This window comes from Hevea brasiliensis, chromosome 15 (genome assembly GCF_030052815.1).
Source record: "Hevea brasiliensis isolate MT/VB/25A 57/8 chromosome 15, ASM3005281v1, whole genome shotgun sequence".
Taxonomy (NCBI): Eukaryota; Viridiplantae; Streptophyta; class Magnoliopsida; order Malpighiales; family Euphorbiaceae; genus Hevea; species Hevea brasiliensis.
In genome coordinates this window covers 68029942-68049758 of record NC_079507.1, presented here as the reverse complement: position 1 = coordinate 68049758, position 19817 = coordinate 68029942, and the positions used below count along the sequence as shown (strand labels likewise).

The window sequence follows — 19817 nt, the reverse complement described above, 5'->3', positions numbered from 1 at the left end:
TATGGTTAAAATTGATATTTTACTCTCTGAGTCGAACGCTCACTCCTGTTCAATATTTTTTGCAGGCCACAGGAGGATATTTTTTAGATTAACCTGCTTTCTTCCTCGCAGGTCGATTATTAACGTTTGTATAAACTTGTTAAATCTTAGAATTTTCGCATGTGTTAGGAATGTTTATTTGATATGGGTCTGTAAACTAAATTATTATTTTGGACCTGTAAACTTAATATTCTATGCATGTTTGATGGATTGGATGAGGGAGCTGAGCTCCCATTTATTTTTATGCTGATGAGTATGTGGAGGGTGAGTTGAGCTCCCCAATTGAGTATTTACTGTGTTTACAGGTCGGATGAGTAAAAAACTCCCCGTTGGTAGGTCCATTTTATGGTCGGACTCTGTCTGGTTGATTTCTTGAAATTGGGCCCAAATGGGCCTTAGAGTTGGGTTAAGTGAATAGTTAGGCTTACTACGGCCCTCGGGGGCTTTAGGCTGGCCCAGGTCCTAGTGCCGGTCCGGCCCATAGGTTGGGTCGTGACAAATGTGGTATCAGAGCTTAGGCTTCAGATTCTTAGGGAATGTTTATCTAAAGTGTTGGGAAGAGTCTACTAGGAGTCACATGCGGAAAAATAGGGTCCACATTCGTCTTGCATTGTCATCTTTGCTTCTAGTTTCTGCTTCATATATTGTGTGTAAATATGAGTCTATAGAGCTGTGTAATGAGTAATTTTGAATTTTGTGGGCTAATGCTGCTGAATTTCAGGAAAATGCGTAAAAGCAGGAGAGCTGCCACTACACCAGAACCAAATGTGCCTGACGAGGTGTCAGCACAAGATGAGGCGCCTGCCCCGAGGAGGCGGGGTAGGAGGCCTAGAGCTGCTCAAGTAGAAGAGCACCGCCAACAGCTCAGATCGATCTTTCATGGCACAGGGTCCCATGGACCCCATGGCAGCTACTCTAGCTGGTTTGCAGAGGACCATCGATATGATGGCGCAGTATATGGTCCACCCTCCACAGCAGCAGCAGTCCACCGCACCAAGAGGGGAACCTTACAAACAGATAATCAATTTTAAGAAGTTGGTGCCTGGTACTTATGATGTGTCAGATGATGCATATCGGTTTTTGGATTCCTGCAGACAGGCAGGAACAAAATTGTAGTTGACTGATAGAAGACTTATAGAGTGTATGCAGCATGTCATGGGGCCTATGCCTAGACAATGGATGAATGACTACATATTACCTCGGATGGAGGGTTTGTCGTGGACTCAGTTTGTGGAACTGTTCATTAATCGGTTTATGTCAGAAAGCTTCAGGGATCAAAAGCAGTGGGCCTTTGAGGCCTTAAGACAGAATGGCAGGTCTATGGATGAATATGCTACAGAATTTCTTGAGTTGAACAGGTATGCCCCTACAGCAGTTGCTACAGAAACTATGAAGGTGAAGAGGTTCCTAAAGGGGCTTGACAGGAGGTATGCAAACCTGGCCATGATGTCGGATCAGTCTTTTGATGTGGATGACAGCGGAAGAGCAAAGAAAAACAGAGCAGAGGGTTCTACCGGTGTTCCCCAAATGGGTACTCCAGACAGTGGTGGCCAGAGTAATTACAGAGGAAAAAGTAGGAACAAGAAGAGTGGTTTTAGACACAAACCTCGAGGGTTCAGACCAGGATACGGATCCAGCAGTGGTCACAGTTCAGGGTACAGCAGTTCTGGGTCTGGTTCAGGATCCTCCTTGGCACTTTGTGCACAATGTGGAAGAGGACATTTAGGACCTTGTTTGATGGGTTCAGGAGTATGCTTCAGGTGTGGCCAACCAGGTCACTTTGCTAGGGAATGCCCCGTGTTCAGTGAGCCACAGATGGGGTCACAGGGTTCTGTTGCAAATGTTCCTCGCCAGTTGTATCCGGGTGCTTCCAGCATGGTAGGCAGTCAGTTTAGTGGCCAACATGGCCGAGGACAAGGAGGGCGTGGATTTGGAGGCAGATCAGGAGGTAGAAGTCAGTATCAAGGTTCTGCCACTCAGGGTAGGGGTCAAGCTCGGGTTTTCACCCTGACCCACCAGGATGCTCAAGCTTCAAATGCAGTTGTGGCAGGTATTCTTCTGGTCTGTTCCTATGAGGCTCGTGTTTTAATAGATCCGGGTGCTACGCACTCATTTGTCTTCCCTGTGTTTGCCATGAGGTTGGGTAGAAACCCTACAACCTTAGAATGTCCTTTGTCGGTAGCTACCCCACTTAGTGACAACATAGATGTAGATATGGTTTTTCCGGGTAGCCCAGTAGTGGTGGATGGAAAGATCCTCCCAGCAGACTTGGTTCCTCTACCAGTGATTGATTTTGATGTAATTTTGGGAATGGACTGGTTGGCAACTCATTATGCCACATTAGACTGCAGGAACAAAAAGGTGCATTTCCACGTACCTGGTGTGGAAGAGTTTAGCTTTGATGGTGATAGGAGCGTGGCTTCATATAACTTGGTGTCAACAATTAGTGCTAGAAAAATGTTGAGGCGTGGATGTCAAAGGTATTTGGCATTGGTGAGAGATACATCTGTAGAAGGTGTCAACATGGAAAATGTTCCTGTTGTCAGAGAATTCATGGATGTCTTCCCTGAAGAGCTTCCAGGGTTGCCACCAGAAAGGGGAATAGAGTTCTGCATTGATGTTGTTCTGGGTACAAACCCCATATCCATGCCACCTTACAGGATGGCCCCAGCAGAATTAAAAGAGTTAAAGGAGCAACTACAGGAGCTGTTGGACAAAGGTTTCATACGTCCGAGCACTTCACCCTGGGGTGCTCCTGTTCTATTTGTGAGAAAGAAAGATGGGTCATTGAGGTTGTGCATTGACTATAGACAGTTGAACTAGGTGACTGTGAAGAACAAGTATCCACTTCCTCGAATCGACGATCTGTTTGATCAGCTCCTAGGGGCTAGATTCTTTTCCAAGATAGACCTGCGATCAGGCTACCATTAGTTGAGAATCAGGAATCAGGACGTGTCCAAAACGGCATTCAGGACAAGATACGGTCATTATGAGTTCTTGGTGATGTCTTTTAGACTCACTAATGCACCAGCAGCCTTCATGGACTTGATGAACCGGGTGTTCAAGCCATTTTTGGACCGTTTTGTCATCGTATTCATAGATGACATTTTGGTATACTCTCGGACCGAGGAAGAACACGTGTGGCACTTGAGGATGGTGTTGCAGACGTTGAGGAAGCACCAGCGATATGCCAAATTTTCAAAATGTGAATTTTGGCTAGAAAGCATCTCATTCTTGGGACACGTGGTTTCTAGTGACGGCATTCAAGTGGATCCCAAGAAAATTGAAGTTGTAACTGATTGGCTTAGGCCTACAACAGTCACTGAGGTGCGAAGTTTTCTGGGTTTAGCTGGCTACTATAGGCGTTTTGTGCAAGATTTTTCCAGGATAGCGGCTCCCCTAACTAAATTAACTCGGAAGAATGTTCCATTCATTTGGATAGATGACTGTGAGAGGAGTTTCCAGAAACTTAAGGAGTGTCTAACCACCGCCCCTGTGTTGACACTACCTATGAGTGGTGAAGGATACACCGTGTACTGTGACGCCTCCAGAGTTGGCCTAGGGTGTGTTTTGATGCAGAATGGAAAACTAGTGGCTTATGCTTCAAGACAGCTGAAGATGCATGAGCAGAACTACCCCACCCATGATTTGGAAATGGCGGCTGTAGTCTTTACACTAAAAATCTGGAGACACTACCTATATGGTGAAGTGTGCGAGATATACACCGACCACAAGAGTTTGAAGTACATCTTCCAACAGAGGGATTTAAACTTGAGACAGAGGAGATGGATGGAGCTTCTGAAAGACTATGATTGCACCATCCAGTACCACCCTGGGAAAGCCAATGTAGTAGCAGATGTTTTGAGCAAAAAATCTTCTGGCAGTTTGGAGCACATTTCAACAGAGAAGAGACCGTTAATTCAGGAGGTACATGAGTTGATGGATCAAAGTTTAATCCTAGATCTTTCAAATGAGGGGGTATTGTTGGCTCATTTTTCAGTGAGGCCAGACTTGAGAGACAGAGTTAGAGTTTCCCAGCACAGAGACCAACAATTAATGAAGATAGAAAGAGTACAGCAAGGTGAAGGTGGTGAGTTCGGGTTTGCCAATGATGGCGCCCTTATGCAAGGTTCTAGGATATGTGTGCCCGATGTGGACAATCTCAGAAATGAAATCATGCAAGAGGCACACTATACCCTGTACAATGTCCACCCAGGTTCCACTAAGATGTACCATGATGTGAAAGATAGCTACTGGTAGAATGGCATGAAGAGAGACATAGCAGACTTTGTGTCCAAGTGCTTGACTTGTCAGAAGGTGAAGTTTGAACATCAGAGACCGTCAGGGAAGCTGCAAGAGCTCCCTATCCCAGAATGAAAGTGGGAAATGATTACTATGGATTTTGTGACTCGGTTGCCTCGTACCACGTGAGGATATGATTCGATATGGTTAATTGTAGACCGCCTAACCAAATTAGCTCACTTCTTGCCTGTGAAGACTACATATTCTGTGGCACAGTACGCCCGAATCTACATTCGAGAAATAGTCAGATTGCATGGAGTCCTGGCTTCCATAATATCTGACAGAAGGCCCCAGTTCACTTCTCGGTTTTGGAGGAAGTTGCAGGAGGCACTTGGCACACAATTGAACTTCAGTACGGCTTTCCACCCTCAGACAGACGGACAGTCCGAAAGGACAATCCAAACACTGGAAGACATGCTTCGCATGAGTGTTTTGGATTTTGGAGGTCAATGGGATGATCAGCTAGCTTTGGTGGAGTTTGCCTACAACAACAGTTACCATTCCAGCATAGGGATGACACCCTATGAGGCACTATATGGAAGAAAGTGTAGGTATCCTCTGTGTTGGACGGAAATGGGAGAAGCGAAGGTGCATGATATAAATCTAGTGCAGTACACTTCAGAAGTAGTTCCTTTAATCAGGGAACGATTGAAAACAGCTTTCAGTAGGCAGAAGAGTTATGCAGACCCCAGACGGAGGGATGTGGAGTTTGCAGTAGGCGACTATGTATTCCTGAAGGTTTCTCCGATGAAGGGAGTCATGAGATTTGGAAAGAAGGGCAAGTTGGCATCTCGGTATATCGGACCTTTTGAGGTTACGGATAGAGTTGGTGTAGTTGCCTACCGGTTAGAGCTACCACCCAACCTTTCTCACGTTCATCCCGTATTTCACATCTCCATGCTCAGGAAATACATTCCAGATCCTTCTCATGTACTACAACCAGATGTAATAGAGCTAAAAGAGAACTTGACATTTGAGGAGCAACCTGTAGCCATAGTGGACTACCAAGTGAGACAGCTAAGATCCAAACAGATCCCTATGGTTAAGGTTTTGTGGAGGAGTCAGTCGGTGGAAGAGTGCACCTGGGAGTCAGAACGGGACATGCGTAACAAGTACTCTTATTTGTTCAATGTATAATTATGTGCTTTATTCTGCCTTGTGTAAAATTCGAGGACGAATTTTCTATAAGGGGGGAAGAATGTAACACCCCAAAATTTTAAATTTTATTATTTTATGAGCATTTTTGGTATTTTAATTTTATTTAAATTTTATGATTTTTTTTAGATTTTTCATATTTTAAAAATCGGGTTCGATTTTCTGAAAATATAAACTTTGATCATTTTTAAAAATTAATTTAAAGACCACGTGACAAAACTAAAAATATATTTGGAATTTACGAATTTTTCTGAGTTTTCTGGAATTTTTTCGGAATTTTTGGACCTCGTTTTCGGTCCCGAGACAAAGTAAAAATTCAAAAATTTTGTATCATGAATCGGACCGGCCGAATTGAACAGGACCGGATCGGACCAGTCGAATCGGACCGGCCTTTTCTTTTTCTTCTTCCCTTCCCCGAAAGCGTCCGACCTCCTCCCCTTTTCTCTCTCTTTTCTCTCTCCTCCCTCCTCCCCTTGCTGCGCTGCCACCTCCCCTGCCTCCCCACCTCGCCGGTGCGCCGCCTCAGCCCTCCCCCACGGCCGGCCGCCGCCAGGAACGCCGGAAAACGGCCGAGCGATGCAGCGCTACAAGGCGACCGTTCACCTTCCCGGCCAAAATCCGGCCGATCCGGCCACCAATCGGACCAGGTCTTATGTCTAAACTCATCTACTCATCGAGAGCTTTCCATAGACACCAAGAACACCGAAATCCATCGAGCGGTTTGTCCAATTTTTGCCCGGAAAGTTTTAGCCCATTTTGACTTTCGGGCTAGATTTCTCGTAAACCGTGAATCCCACGAGAAAACCGAGAGTACCAGAGCACTCCACTCGTCGAGAGCTTCGCGACGACATAAATTTCAATTTTTTTCGACACCGTTTTTCGGTGGGTCCCACGGAACTTCGCAATGTCTTTTCGAGCATTAAATGAGCTTAGAAAATTCTGAAAAATTTATGTACTAACCCCCGTGTCATGGGCTTCGTATAGGTATCTTCAATTCGGAATTGACAGCTTGTTCGGTCTATGAATTTCCGCCGCATGCACTGCACTAAAAAAGTCTCCGAATTTGACCGAAGTTTTGGCTACCCCCCATTGTCAGATGTCCCGAGCGCGTTCCAGAAGTCGGAATCGGCAAAGGTAAACCCGAACCTTACTTTTTCGTAATTTTCTAGTGCTTAAATAGGATTAAAAATTCATAAAATATTCATGGTAACTCAGAAAATTATAATTCTTTTTGCAATAGCCTAGTAATATTGCTAAGGACCGCGGGGAAAAAGTTTTAGAATTTTTAGAGCTTGTTTGGATAGTTTTTGCAAAAATGATCAATTATAAGGACTAAATTGAAATTTTACATATTGTGATGGATGACTGATTTGATGGGCCCAGGAGGGGCTGTGTGATGTGATTGAGTTGTGGATATATGGATTGTGAATATAGAAGTGTGTTTTGAGCCATTTTGCAGGTTGGGTAGGTCCTAGGTATAGGGAGACTCACGGATTTTCGGCACGACTTAGGACGTTTTTGGTCTTTTCTTGATTTGTATTGAGTCATTTGTATTAAATAATTGTAATGTAATTGTCGTGAGCCGATGCCTTCTTCCTCTTTCACCGCCACAAAGGACCGTTGTCAAGTCTGTGAGTAAAATATTAATTTTAATTCTAATTTCACTATTATTATATGTTCAAGCATGCCCATGCATCACTTATATGTATATATCTATGTAGATAAACTTTAGGCACGATTTATGTTGCATTCATAACTGTGAAAGTGCCATGTATGTTGCTGTGGTAATTTGGAGCAGTGTGCGTGCGTTGGCGTGCGTGTGATGTGGTGTGGACTATGGATAGGACGGGTAGTCACAGCTTGAGATCTTCGTTGGGACCCGATCCTTCGGGGGGTAGTCACGGCTTGAGCTCTTCGCTGGGACCCCCGATTTGGTTTATTAAGCGAAAGTCCGGCTTGAGTTCTTCGCTGGCACCAGGTTGGATTTAAGAGAGCTGTATAGGGGATCAGCTCCCATATATTATAATTGATATCACTGGGTGTGTGAGTGCTCCAAATTACCTTTATGATGTTATGATGTGAAAATGTTATTGATGTTGCATTTCACTCTACAGGGTGTATTAGTTTTAGATAGTTATAGAGATTATGGTTAAAATTAATATTTTACTCTCTGAGTCGAACGCTCACTCCTGTTCAATATTTTTTTCAGGCCACAGGAGGATATTTTTGAGATTAACCTGCTTTCTTCCTCGCAGGTCGATTATTAACGTTTATATAAACTTGTTAAATCTTAGAATTTTCGCATGTGTTAGGAATGTTTATTTGATATGGGCCTGTAAACTAAATTATTATTTTGGACCTGTAAACTTAATATTCTATGCATGTTTGATGGATTGGATGAGGGAGCTGAGCTCCCATTTATTTTTATGCTGATGAGTATGTGGAGGGTGAGTTGAGCTCCCCAATTGAGTATTTACTGTGTTTACAGGTCGGGTGAGTCAAAAACTCCCCGTTGGTAGGTCCATTTTATGCAGGTCGGGTGAGTCAAAAACTCCCCATTGGTAGGTCCATTTTATGGTCGGACTCTGTCCGGTTGATTTCTTGAAATTGGGCCCCAAATAGGCCTTAGAGTTGGGTTAAGTGAATAATTAGGCTTACTACGGTCCTCGAAGACTTTAGACTGGCCCAGGTCCTAGTGCCGGTCCGACTCATAGGTTAGGTCGTGACACAATTAATATTACAAATATTTAAAAAAATAATTCACTCACCAAATGGTGAATGAATTTAAGTTGGACATAAATTATAATTAAAAGGTAAAATTAGATAAAAAAATTAAAAATAAATTAAATTCAACATTTCCAAAAACTAGCTAACTTTCAATTCTTTTATATTATCTTGGAGATAAAAAAAATTTTATATTCATTTAGCTTTGCGTCTGCAGGTCTGCAGGTCTTCCGCGTGACAGGCGGGAATACTCACCGCTATACTATGACGACATCACGTCTCTAGAGTCTTATTTATTAAAATGCAACAATGCCCATAATCATTTTATATTGATTGATATTATAATATTTTTCAAAGTTACACTGATTACTTGTAGAAAATTAAAATAAATTTTATGTTCATATTCAACAATTTTTTAAAATTTAAAAATTAGTTTTAAATTATTTTTTACTTATAATATTAATCTTATTTTTAACTCTTTTTAAAATATTAATCACATACTTTTAAAAAATTACTTCAAACATTAAATTTATTAAACAACACAATTCAATATTTGAAAAGTCATGAACAAAAAAAATAAAAAAAAACTCCAACTTTTCAATATAGACATTGATAATTTTGTTTGCAAAGCGTTTTAGAATTATATTAAAGAAACAAATTTAATAGGATATATAGAGATTAACTCTCATAATTATTAAAATAATAATAAAAGAATTAATGACTTCATTTTTCTACCTTATTAAAAAAAATAATATGTATTTATTTCACTCTAAAATATATTAAAAGATTAAAGAATGAAAATCATTTGGAAAATGTGAAAACCAATAAATAAATAAATGGCATGAAATTCAAGTAATAATTTTTTATTTATAAAATAAAAAATTGAGTGGAAAGACAGAACCAACAGAATTTGAAATAATGTAATAATAATAACTACAATTATTTTTTATGTATAAGGTTTTGAATTTAACTTATTATTAGCCAAATTATACATTAATTTATTATTTTTTAATTTTATTTTTAGTAATATTTGTTGAATAACATTTTAAAATAAATTTATCACTAGATAAATTATAGTAATATTTATCAAAAATGTTAAATTTATAATTAATGATATTTCCAAAAATATCATAAGAATTGTAATAATAAATAACGTTACAATAATATATTTAATAACACTCAAAATGATTTTAAAATATTTAAATAAATCAATTAAATCGAAATTAGTTATTTTCAATTAATTTAATAAATATAATATTTTTCCACCGTTACCAATTTGACGAAGCAAAAAGTGATAACGCCGTTGCCGGGGATCGAACCCGGGTCGCCCGCGTGACAGGCGGGAATACTCACCACTATACTACAACGACGCACATGCGAGTTTTATGTATGTAATAACATTTGGATAATGCCCATAACAAAAAATAAAAATACTCTTATAAAAAAGTAGAATAATTTAAAAAAAATAATTTTTAAAATTTAAAAAATAGTTTTAAGTTTTTTTTTTAAACTTTTTTTTCAAATAAAAAGTCTTATTTTTAACTATTTTTAAATTATTAATCACGTACTTTCTTCAAACATTAAATTTATTAAACAATAAAGTAATTCCAAATTTTCAAAATAGACATAAAAAAATTCTCCTCATAATTATTAAAAAAAAATTATATTAAAATTAAAAAACTGCTATTTAAAAATAAATTTAATATACAGAAATTAACTACTCATAATTATTAAAATAATAAAAAAATTAATGACTCAGCAAAAAGTGTATTGTTTTTGAAATACAATACATATTTTTTTCTTAAAAAAAAAGGAACGTAATTTTTCTTAATTTTGTCCTTATCATTAATCTTTTCTTATTATTATTATTATTAAATAATTCATTTACATACTAAATTTTACTCTAAAAATAATTAAAAATTAAGAGAATGAAAATCATTTGGAAAATGTGATACTAATAAATAAATAAATGACCAGAATTCAACTAATGGATTTTTCTATTTATAATATAAAAATGCACACTAAAAAAATGCTACATATTTATTTCACTATAAAAACATATATAAATTAATCACGTGAAATTCAAGTAATAATTTATAAAATTGCATGGAAAAGAAAAAAAAAAAAAAAAAAAAAAAAGAGAAAGGTGAGCCCATAGCTTTAGGCCCAAAAATAACTTGGTGAGGGCACAAATACAAAATCAAAGGCTCGGGCTCTATCGGTGTCGGTTTCTCGGCACCTTGTACCGATATAAAAGAACACGCACAGAGACAGAACTCGATCTGCTCCCTCACCGCCTTGATCAGCTCCGGCAACAGAGGTTTGTTTTTTTGTGTTTCCGGATAGAATTATGTTCGATTGAGCTTATTCAATTTTTAATCGCTTCTTTTTGCTTCTCACTGTATTCCTTATCTGGGGCTTTTAATCTGTGCTCAGTATCTTCCATTATTCCCCTTTTCCCCATGTGGTCTCAGCTTATGTTTTGTTTCAATTTTGGCTTGTTCCCAGCTTACTGATTTGCCTTTGCTCTGTCAGCAATGCGTAAAATTATTTTTTGTTTGCTTAAGAGCTAATCTGAACCTGAACATCACCCTTTTCATTAAATAGGGTCAAGATTGATAGCCCTAATTCTGACATCTATTTTGGCGCACCTGGAATCGGGTAGCTTAGTTCAATTGGTTCAATCTATAAGCTACTTTGTTATCTATAATATCTTTTTGTTTGGTTGGGGTTGGGAGGGATTGCTTTCCTTTTGGATTTAGTTAACTTTTGAATGTGCATCATCAATTTGATTTTGTAGCTTTTTTTTAAAGAGAAGGTTTTAGTTACTGGGTTGATTTATGGTGGAATTCAGTTCCATCATACCTGCTTAATGTATTGATTTAAATATACCTTTTTCTTTTTCTTCTTGTAAAATATAATTCTAACCCAGAAATTGGCTTTTGATATTGTTATTATTTTACATTACTTCATTTGGGTTTTGAATACGCTGTAATTTTATCAGATATTGATATATGCCAACACAGAGCTTAGTTGGATGATAATGGCTGCTCCAACATCTGTGAAACAAAATGTCTATGATTTTGATGATGATGATGATGATATGCCCTTAGTTTTTAAAAGGGGTAGCAACTCAACTTCCAAGCAAAATCAATTGAACCCAGAAATGAAGAAACCTTTATCATCATCACAGAACTCCAATGGACAAAGCTCAAATGTCCAAAAGGGTAAAAACACTGTTCCATCTTCCAAGGCATTACCAGTGAAATCTCCAATAGGAAGTCCTAAAGCATCAACTTCATCTGTGAAGGCATCATCAATGAAGTCACCAGTAGCAAATCCAAAAACATCAAGTTCTTTAGATGAACAGTTGAAACGGGCATCTAACAATAGCGCGTCTAATGTCGGCAAGGAGGATATCAATTCTGTTAAACGTGAAACTGAACCAAATAGTGCTGATGATGATTCTGAGGATGGTTTACCCTTGAGTTCTAGACTTAAGGGGACCAATAAAAGTGCACCTAATGCTGTCAAAGATGAAGATTCAGATGATGATCAAGTCCCTTTATCTCAAAAGTTCACTCTGAAATCAAATGCAGGGACATCGGGCAGTAAACCCAACAATTTTAGTCAAAAGAAACCTTTGGCTTCGAAAATTCAAGAGAATGGTTCCACTGTAAAGGACAAGCAACAGAAAATTTCGCAAGTACCAACTAAGAGACCTATAGATAAGGCTAATTTATCAGATCAGTCTTCTGCTAAAAGGCCTAAGCTTTCTGCTGCATCTACAACAACAAAAGTTAAGCAAGTAACTGTCAAGCCAGAACAGAAGGCAAATGATGATGACAATGTTCCGCTCAGTCAGAGAAAGAATTTAGGATCCCTAGAGAATAAGTTAACATCTGCCAAGCAAAAAGCATTAAAAGTTGCTTCTTCTTCATTCAAGAAGACAAATAAGAAGAACAAGAAACAAATGAAAAATGCAAAATATTGTAAGTCAACAAAAGTGCAACCTAGCTCCACTGACGGGCAGAAAAAATGGACTACCTTGGTTCATAATGGTGTCATTTTCCCGCCTCCATACCAGCCTCATGGCATTAAGATTCTCTACAAGGGGCAGCCAGTTGATTTGACTCCTGAACAAGAGGAGGTCTCTCTTTCCCCTTCTGTATTATATGTAATTTGCATTTATGGATGGCCTTCATTCCTCTATTTCTGCGCCGGCCACTATAATTTCTCAAAATCTTTCCTTCATATTTGGTGAAAGCTATATGTTTTATTTTGATTTTATCAATCTGCAGGTTGCAACAATGTTTGCAGTAATGAAAGATACAGACTACATGCAAAAACAAAAATTTCTTGAGAACTTTTGGAATGATTGGCGAAAATTATTGAGGAGGAACCATGTAATACAGAAGTTGGAGGACTGTGATTTCACCCCAATATATGAATGGCATCAGCGGGAGAAGGAGAAGAAAAAACAAATGAGTACAGAAGTATGTCACTACACAAATAGCACTATTTAGAATTGACATCCAAAACATGATAAATTTTGTGAGTGAGCACAGTCTGTCATTGCACTCACCAACTAACTTGATTAACCAACACAAATATTTGATTTCCATTTTTCACTGAAAAGTCCATTCATGGTGTATGCTTGTCATTTTTGTTATGGCAACAATGGATTTCTCCGGCCTCAATCTGTAACTAAGCATCATTCTTGGATATTCTAGGACTCTCTACTGCTTTATCAGAAAAGCCAATCAATGAATTATGCTGTTTTTTATATAAGCTCTGGACTCTTTTGAGTCATTCATTCTTTGTTTAAGCATCTCCTAGAAGTGCATTTTTAGTTATCATTTTAGTGTTGGAAAACCAGTATATTTATTTCTGTCTTGTTCTACTGGAGCATCTTTCATATGATATCTTCATCTTTGATAATCGTTATTACTGTTCATGTAGGAGAAGAAGGCCTTGAAAGAAGAGAAATTGCGGCAAGAGGAGAAGTATATGTGGGCTATAGTTGATGGTGTCAAAGAGAAGGTGGTTTTCTTCTGAATTTAGTTTAGTATTATTCTTGTAAAGGAACTGCTGTTTCCACATCTTTATGTGTGTGTGTGTGTGTGTGTGTGTGTGTGTTTTGTGGTCAGATATCCTGGCAAACTATGGTTCATTGTTTACATTTTTCTTCTTAATGCATTCTATTACTTGCTTGGATTCCATCTCATTTCTAATGCTTATCTGAATCTTAGGTTGGAAATTTCAGAGTTGAACCACCTGGGCTGTTTCGAGGCCGGGGAGAGCATCCAAAGGTTCTAGTGACATCTTTCCCTCCAACAACAATAATGAAGTGCTGTTTGCAATATTTTATTTTGATGTGTGGTGGCTATAACTGAATTTGTACTAGTTTGAGTACAATTTTTTTAAGAAATAATTTTGAATCATTTATTAATAATTATCAGATGGGAAAGCTGAAAAGCCGTATCCGGCCAAGTGACATTACCATAAATATTGGAAAGGATGCCCCAATTCCAGAATGCCCTATTCCTGGTGAAAGGTGTTAGTTTCATTTGATGTCTTCCACATATGGGAGGCAAGCATTATTTTAAAATGGGTTGAAATATTAGGATTCTTTGTTTGAACTGAATTTCTGAATTCTTTAAATTGCAGTTGGAAAGAAGTGAAGCATGATAATACTGTTACATGGTTGGCTTTCTGGAATGATCCAATCAATCCGAAAGAATTCAAATATGTTTTCTTGGCAGCTAGCAGTTCCTTGAAGGGGCAAAGTGACAAGGAGAAATATGAGAAGGCAAGAAAGCTGAAGGTATTGACCTACAAGCTTCTGGTAGTTGCCATATGTGTATCTAAAGTTAAGTAGGCTGTCCTTCATCAACGAGCTGTGTTTGAGTGCAGGACCACATCGACAACATCAGAGCAGCTTACCAAAAGGATTTTAAGAGTAAAGATATTGCGAAGAAGCAAATAGCAGTTGCTACTTATCTTATTGATAAGCTTGCTCTTAGGGCGGGTAATGAGAAGGTATAAAATATTTGATCTTGCTTGATATATTTTGATTTCTTTCTTTTTATAATTTCTTTTAGTCTTTGCTTTCCTTTTCTAAAAAGTAAATACATTTTATGGCTTAAACTAAATCCCTGGAGAATACTGTTATTTTGTATACGGCTTTCATTGTACTGACAGAATGGTTTGTGTCTTGTCATCATTATTTTATCTTTCATAGGAGATATGATTTTAATTAGGACATCTAATACTTTTAGACATAACGTAAACTTGATATAAGAAAAATTCTGATATTGCCTTGGGGCTTTTGGCAACATGGTCTTGCAAAAAGATGATTGAAGACCACATTGTTTTCGATGAGGTACATTGGTTTAAGTTGATTTAGTCTCTGTTGTTTTGCAAAAAGGTATTCAATTTTGTTTTTACATTTTTTGGTATATTAGGGAAGTCGAGGAGAAAATTGGGCTGAAACCTGTTTTCTTGGTAAAAAAACTTCTAATACTCAAATTGAGAAGTCACTTTGTCACAAATTTAAAAGAAGGGAATGAACCTATGTGGTAGTTGCATTGGTACGTGATATCCAGTGGTCATTGCATTGCTGATAGTCTTTGGTCATCTCATTTCACCCATTGCTTCTGCCAGTCACTAGTGACATCCGCCATTAATCTCTCTTTTATTTTTTCCCCCTTGGTACACTTTTCTCTCATATTCAAAACATAAATAGAAAGTCCTTGTTGGTCAAAATATTTTCAGTTATTGAGAGAAAATTAATATTTCCCAATTTACTCCATGTGATATGAAATGGTCTCAATCTGATTTTTGGTATTTCAACCAAATAATAGAAAAGGTGTTATTTTTTCAGAAAAGAAAATTTCCTCAAAAATTTTTACATGGAGTAAATGAAGACATAGTTTATCAAGTATCCCATGTTGCATGACATCAAAAGCCATTGTTTCTGCCTACTATTTCAATTCCTTTTTATCTTCTCCTTATCTTTGTGGCACTTTTAATTATATATACATGTTTACCTCATCAATTGGTTGGATTTATGCAGGATGATGATGAAGCTGATACTGTTGGTTGTTGTACATTAAAAGTAGCAAATGTAGAGTGTATTCCTGGAAGTTTTAATTTGAAGGTATGATGGGTTTATGTCTCTGGAAAAACTATCTTTGCTTTTCATTTGATAACTGTGGAAGTGGGCCTATTTTCATTTTTTTTTTCAAAAAATTCTTATAGAAGATTTAGGCTTCTTGAGTCAACTAAGTTTTAAATGGATTATTTTGTTGATTTTTTGTTCTTTTGCTATGGCTATTAATATCTTTAAAATTTTGTATATTCAAATTTGTAAAACTTTTCAAGCCAAGTATTGGTCTTAACACTTCTGTTTTTGGTTTGCTGTTTAGTTTGACTTCCTTGGTAAAGATTCAATTCGATATGAAAACACAGTTGAGGTTAAGCCTGAGGTGTATGAGGCTATTGGAACTTTCCAAAAGGGTGAGCATATGGTCCCAATGTTAGGTCTCGTATGTTTAATGGTTTGGCCTGATTAACTTGTTTTTCAATTCATCCCAGGGAAAAGGCAAACTGATGATCTTTTTGACAAGCTGGATACAACAAAACTGAATGCTCATCTGAAGGAACTCATGCCTGGCCTCACAGCAAAAGTTTTTCGTACATATAATGCATCAATCACATTGGATGAAAAGGTGAATTGCAAAATGGGGTCTGCTATCATATTTCATAATGTTTATTGAATTTAATGCATCAGGGTAAAGTATGTGAGACAGCTTATTCCAAATGGTTGTGTTGGTTGTAATGAAACTTAATCAAGTGAATCCAAAACTTTGTTTAGTGAGTTTATATAGTGATATTGCCTGAGAAGTATATTCATGATAAGCATTCTTATGTTTGATGACATAAGTTGTTTGGCATAACAAAGTGAGTTCATGATTTTATGCTTGATATAGGTACATGACTTGATTTGATTTTATCCTTTTGGCCTTTGCAGATCTGATAAGAGAAATTTAGAATTTAACTGCTTTATCCTTTCTTTTTTTTTTTTTTTCCTGCCGTCCTTGTGATGTACATTTGTTGTTTTTGATCCATCTTATGGTTATTTTTGTACTGTTGACAGTTGTATGAGGAAACTGAAGATGGGGATGTTGCAGAAAAAGTTGTCATCTATCAACAAGCAAACAAGGAGGTAAAGCCAGCTTGGCCACAAACTTTCACGATTGGTCGTGATCCTTTTCTGTTTGACTTTAAATCCAATATTTTGCTTCATTTGCTGCAGGTTGCAATCATTTGTAATCACCAGCGTACTATTTCAAAATCTCATGGTGCACAAATGTCAAGGCTGACTGAGAAAATTGAGGAGCTCAAGGTAATAAATATTTCTAATACTGCTTCATCATTATAGAGAAATGAAGTGATTTTGTACCTTAGACATTGGATCTTTGTTGATGCACATGGGGATTGACAGAGGATTCTTTGGGCAGTGGGCACAAAATCTCACTCCCGTTTCCTTTTTCATGCGTCTTTGCACATGCTCGTGTGTATTTATCTTCCTCAGCTAATCGTTTCATTTGCCATATATTTACCCTATGCTCCCACACATCCTTGGACCTTCTCGAATTTGGTCTGAAGAGCTTTTGGCATTCATCAAGTTCATGCTTTCAGTTGATGTCTGTTCTTTCGATTGCAGGGTACTCTAAAAGAGCTGAAAACTGATTTGGACAGGGCCAAGAAGGGGAAGCCTCCATTAAAGGATGCAGCTGGAAAGCAAAAGAGGAACCTGAGTCCTGAAGCGTAATATAACTTGAGCCTTTTGTTGAATTATTTTATGTACCTTGTGTTTTTAAGCTGTTTCACTATGGTTAATTAATTGATACAGCATAGAGAAAAAGATAGTGTCAACCAATCAAAGGATTGAGAAAATGGAATTGGCTATGAAGACCAAAGAGGATCTGAAAACTGTGGCTTTAGGCACGTCCAAAATCAATTACCTTGATCCTAGGATCACAGTAGCATGGTGCAAGCGACATGAAGTTCCCATTGAAAAGGTGAACAGCCTGAGCAACCTTTTCTGGTGGACATTACGAACAATTATGGTTCCATTACTGCTGGGTGGAAGCAAATTCAAAAATTGCATGCCTTCTAATTAGAGTGGGGGATAATGTAACTGCCTGTTTTTGTTTTTGCAGATATTCAACAAATCTCTTCTGGCAAAGTTTGCTTGGGCAATGGACGTGGATCCCCAATTCAGATTCTGATCTTAGCAAGTGGAGCACGGCCTGCCGACCCCCCCCCCCCCTTCTTCCCAAAAAAAAAAAAAGAAAAAAGGTTAAAAAAATACTACAATTCCTCCTTTTAATCCCCCTCATTACAATTTATTTAACATTTTTTTTCCTCCTGTTCAAGGGAAAATTAATGTTGTATGTTCAATCTAATCTAATCATGGGGCAATTTGTCCCCTTCGTACCTTCTCTGTTAAATCATTCAGTGATGATGAGTTGCAACTAGAATTGTTTGCTTAGATGTTGAGATGCCTCGAACTAACAATATAATTCTCAAAAACACATTGAATTAATTAGACATCAATATTTTTGTTGGTTTTCCATTTGTTCCTTCTGAGTTGTCAAATTTATGATGAACTTCTGACGTTCGGAGAAGTTGCAATGGGTCAGGAAGGGTGCGCGTCTAGCAAATGTGTGTTTTGCAAGGTTTTATTTGGATTCATGAATGTGGGAGGAGTTTAGAATGAGTTTTGTACATTAAATTAGTTTTGCATGTAAGTTGATGCCTGTATTGAATAAATTTTTGTTTCGCTTCGCTTTTCTCTAAAATCAATGGTAGGGGAATAGTGCTAAACCTGTTGATGTTGTTACTTTTACTGCTTCATGGACAACTATTTTGATGACCATTGTTGTTTCATTTAAAAATTCGGTCAATATTTCTTCCAATTCGTAATGGCTTCGCTTCAATTCTGTCTCTGCTATTCGCCTAAACCAAGGCCTGCAAGTCTTTCCATGAAGCATTGACAGGGTCAAAAATTTTTACAAAGTAGCCTCTTCAATTCGACCAACACAAACATGGGTAGAGGTCTGCACTATTTAATTGAAGCTCTATTTCAAAATCAAACCAAGTTGATTTGGACAATTTAGTCTGATTTAGAAAAATACTTTTTGTTTTATTCAACATAGTTAAATTATTTAAAAGAGCTCAGCAGCGTCCATCCAGTGATCAATGTCAAATCAACACAACGATGAAAGCTCCGCTTTGCTAAACAATTTGTTACTGAATTAGCTTCGCGAAGAATATGGCTAACAATAATTATGTTAAGATTTGTTTTCTTAAATTAGCAGTGTTCATATATACGTTATATTATAGCAAAATTTCAATGATTGTTTTCTTAAATGATCCTTGAGGTACCAATTAAAATCAATCTTAAAAAAAGATTAAAAAAAATCCCAGAATGAAGCAACTATTTATAAAATCTTCCTTTCATGATATTCAAATTTTAAGTTCATATCAGTATAAGAACAAAATTATAAAAAAAAAAAAAGAAGAGGGCAGCTCTAACAGAGAGGGGGACATGTAATGGAGGGCACGCAAACGTCTGCATGGCCTTATTCGCATACTTCTTATATAAGTGACACATGGTAACAGTAATAAGCCATAGGGAAAGAGTTATTTTTCTTCTAATTTCCAGCTTCAGCTTCCAGTACTCTTTTGTCTTACCACCACCATGCCCATGCTTCCCGCGGTGTCCGTGGCCGTGCCCCTTCCAGTGTCCGTGCCCACTTCCATGGCCATGTCCATGTCCATGTCCGCAACCGTGCCCATGGCCATGCCCTTTCCCTGCTGGGAAGCCGTTTATATCTACGTTTGTGCTCTCCTCTGCATAAATTAATGGAAAGAGTTAAAAGTAGTGTTAATACATGTATTATATGTCGATCATTAATTTATGTTGATTCGAGAATATTTTTAATTGCAAATCCTAAAAATAATTCAAATTTTAAAGCGCTATACTTGCCATTGGTGTGGTAATCACAAGGAAAAAAAAAGGGAAGACAGACATAAGAATATTTGATCAAACAAATATGAAAAAACTCACTGGTTTGAACTGCCTCTGCAAATTCACGAGCAGAGACCTCAGAGGAGATAAGAAGAAGAGCAGCAAAGGCAAGTCCGACAAGAAGGAGGAAGGTCTTAGAGCAGGCCATTTTCCTTAGCAACACAGACAAAGACAAGTTAAGAAGGAGACGTTTGGTTGAGTAGTGGTGGATGAGCAAGTGGAACTTGAGGCTCCTCTATTTATACAATTTTTGCAAGAGAAGAAGAGTGAGAATAGCTTAGCAAAATTTTCATGAAAAAAAAAATAACAAATGTATAGAGGAAATGTTCTACTTGTCAAACATCTGAAAATTTTCAATTTTTTTTTTCTATTTTTCCAATATAAGGATATAATGAATTTATTTAACATTAAAAATAAAAAGATTATTGATATTAATGATATAAATTAAAAAAAAAAGTTATATTAACTTTCAGAAGTATGACCTTCCGTATAG

At 37.4% G+C, this 19817-nt stretch overlaps 2 protein-coding genes and 1 non-coding gene across 4 annotated transcripts; 1 reads left to right on the top strand and 2 right to left on the bottom strand.

Moving 5' to 3' along the window:
- Positions 1 to 9518: 9518 nt before the first annotated feature.
- On the bottom strand, positions 9519 to 9590 carry TRNAD-GUC (transfer RNA aspartic acid (anticodon GUC)). The gene has a single exon. It is a non-coding gene; the product is annotated as a tRNA-Asp (tRNA).
- Positions 9591 to 10407: 817 nt separating this feature from the next.
- LOC110646366 (DNA topoisomerase 1 beta) lies at positions 10408 to 17864 on the top strand. 2 transcript variants are annotated; one of them, XM_021799784.2, is made up of 17 exons: positions 10478 to 10540; positions 10828 to 10881; positions 11225 to 12370; positions 12522 to 12716; positions 13183 to 13263; positions 13473 to 13532; positions 13683 to 13777; positions 13891 to 14047; positions 14137 to 14262; positions 15299 to 15382; positions 15651 to 15741; positions 15820 to 15953; positions 16382 to 16450; positions 16541 to 16630; positions 16952 to 17055; positions 17141 to 17309; positions 17451 to 17864. In XM_021799784.2, the coding sequence occupies exons 3-17, from the start codon at positions 11258 to 11260 to the stop codon at positions 17517 to 17519; spliced, it is 2637 nt and encodes an 878-aa protein (XP_021655476.2). In that variant the 5' UTR covers positions 10478 to 10540; positions 10828 to 10881; positions 11225 to 11257; the 3' UTR covers positions 17520 to 17864. The 2 variants fall into 2 exon arrangements, with proteins under 2 accessions (XP_021655475.2, XP_021655476.2); XM_021799783.2 differs by lacking the exon at positions 10828 to 10881 and having other exon boundaries at positions 10408 to 10540.
- Positions 17865 to 18772: 908 nt separating this feature from the next.
- On the bottom strand, positions 18773 to 19547 carry LOC131174109 (dormancy-associated protein 2-like). The gene is made up of 2 exons (XM_058137173.1): positions 19364 to 19547; positions 18773 to 19146 (listed from the first exon to the last, which is right to left on the bottom strand). The coding sequence occupies exons 1-2, from the start codon at positions 19470 to 19472 to the stop codon at positions 18773 to 18775; spliced, it is 483 nt and encodes a 160-aa protein (XP_057993156.1). The 5' UTR covers positions 19473 to 19547.
- Positions 19548 to 19817: the final 270 nt, after the last annotated feature.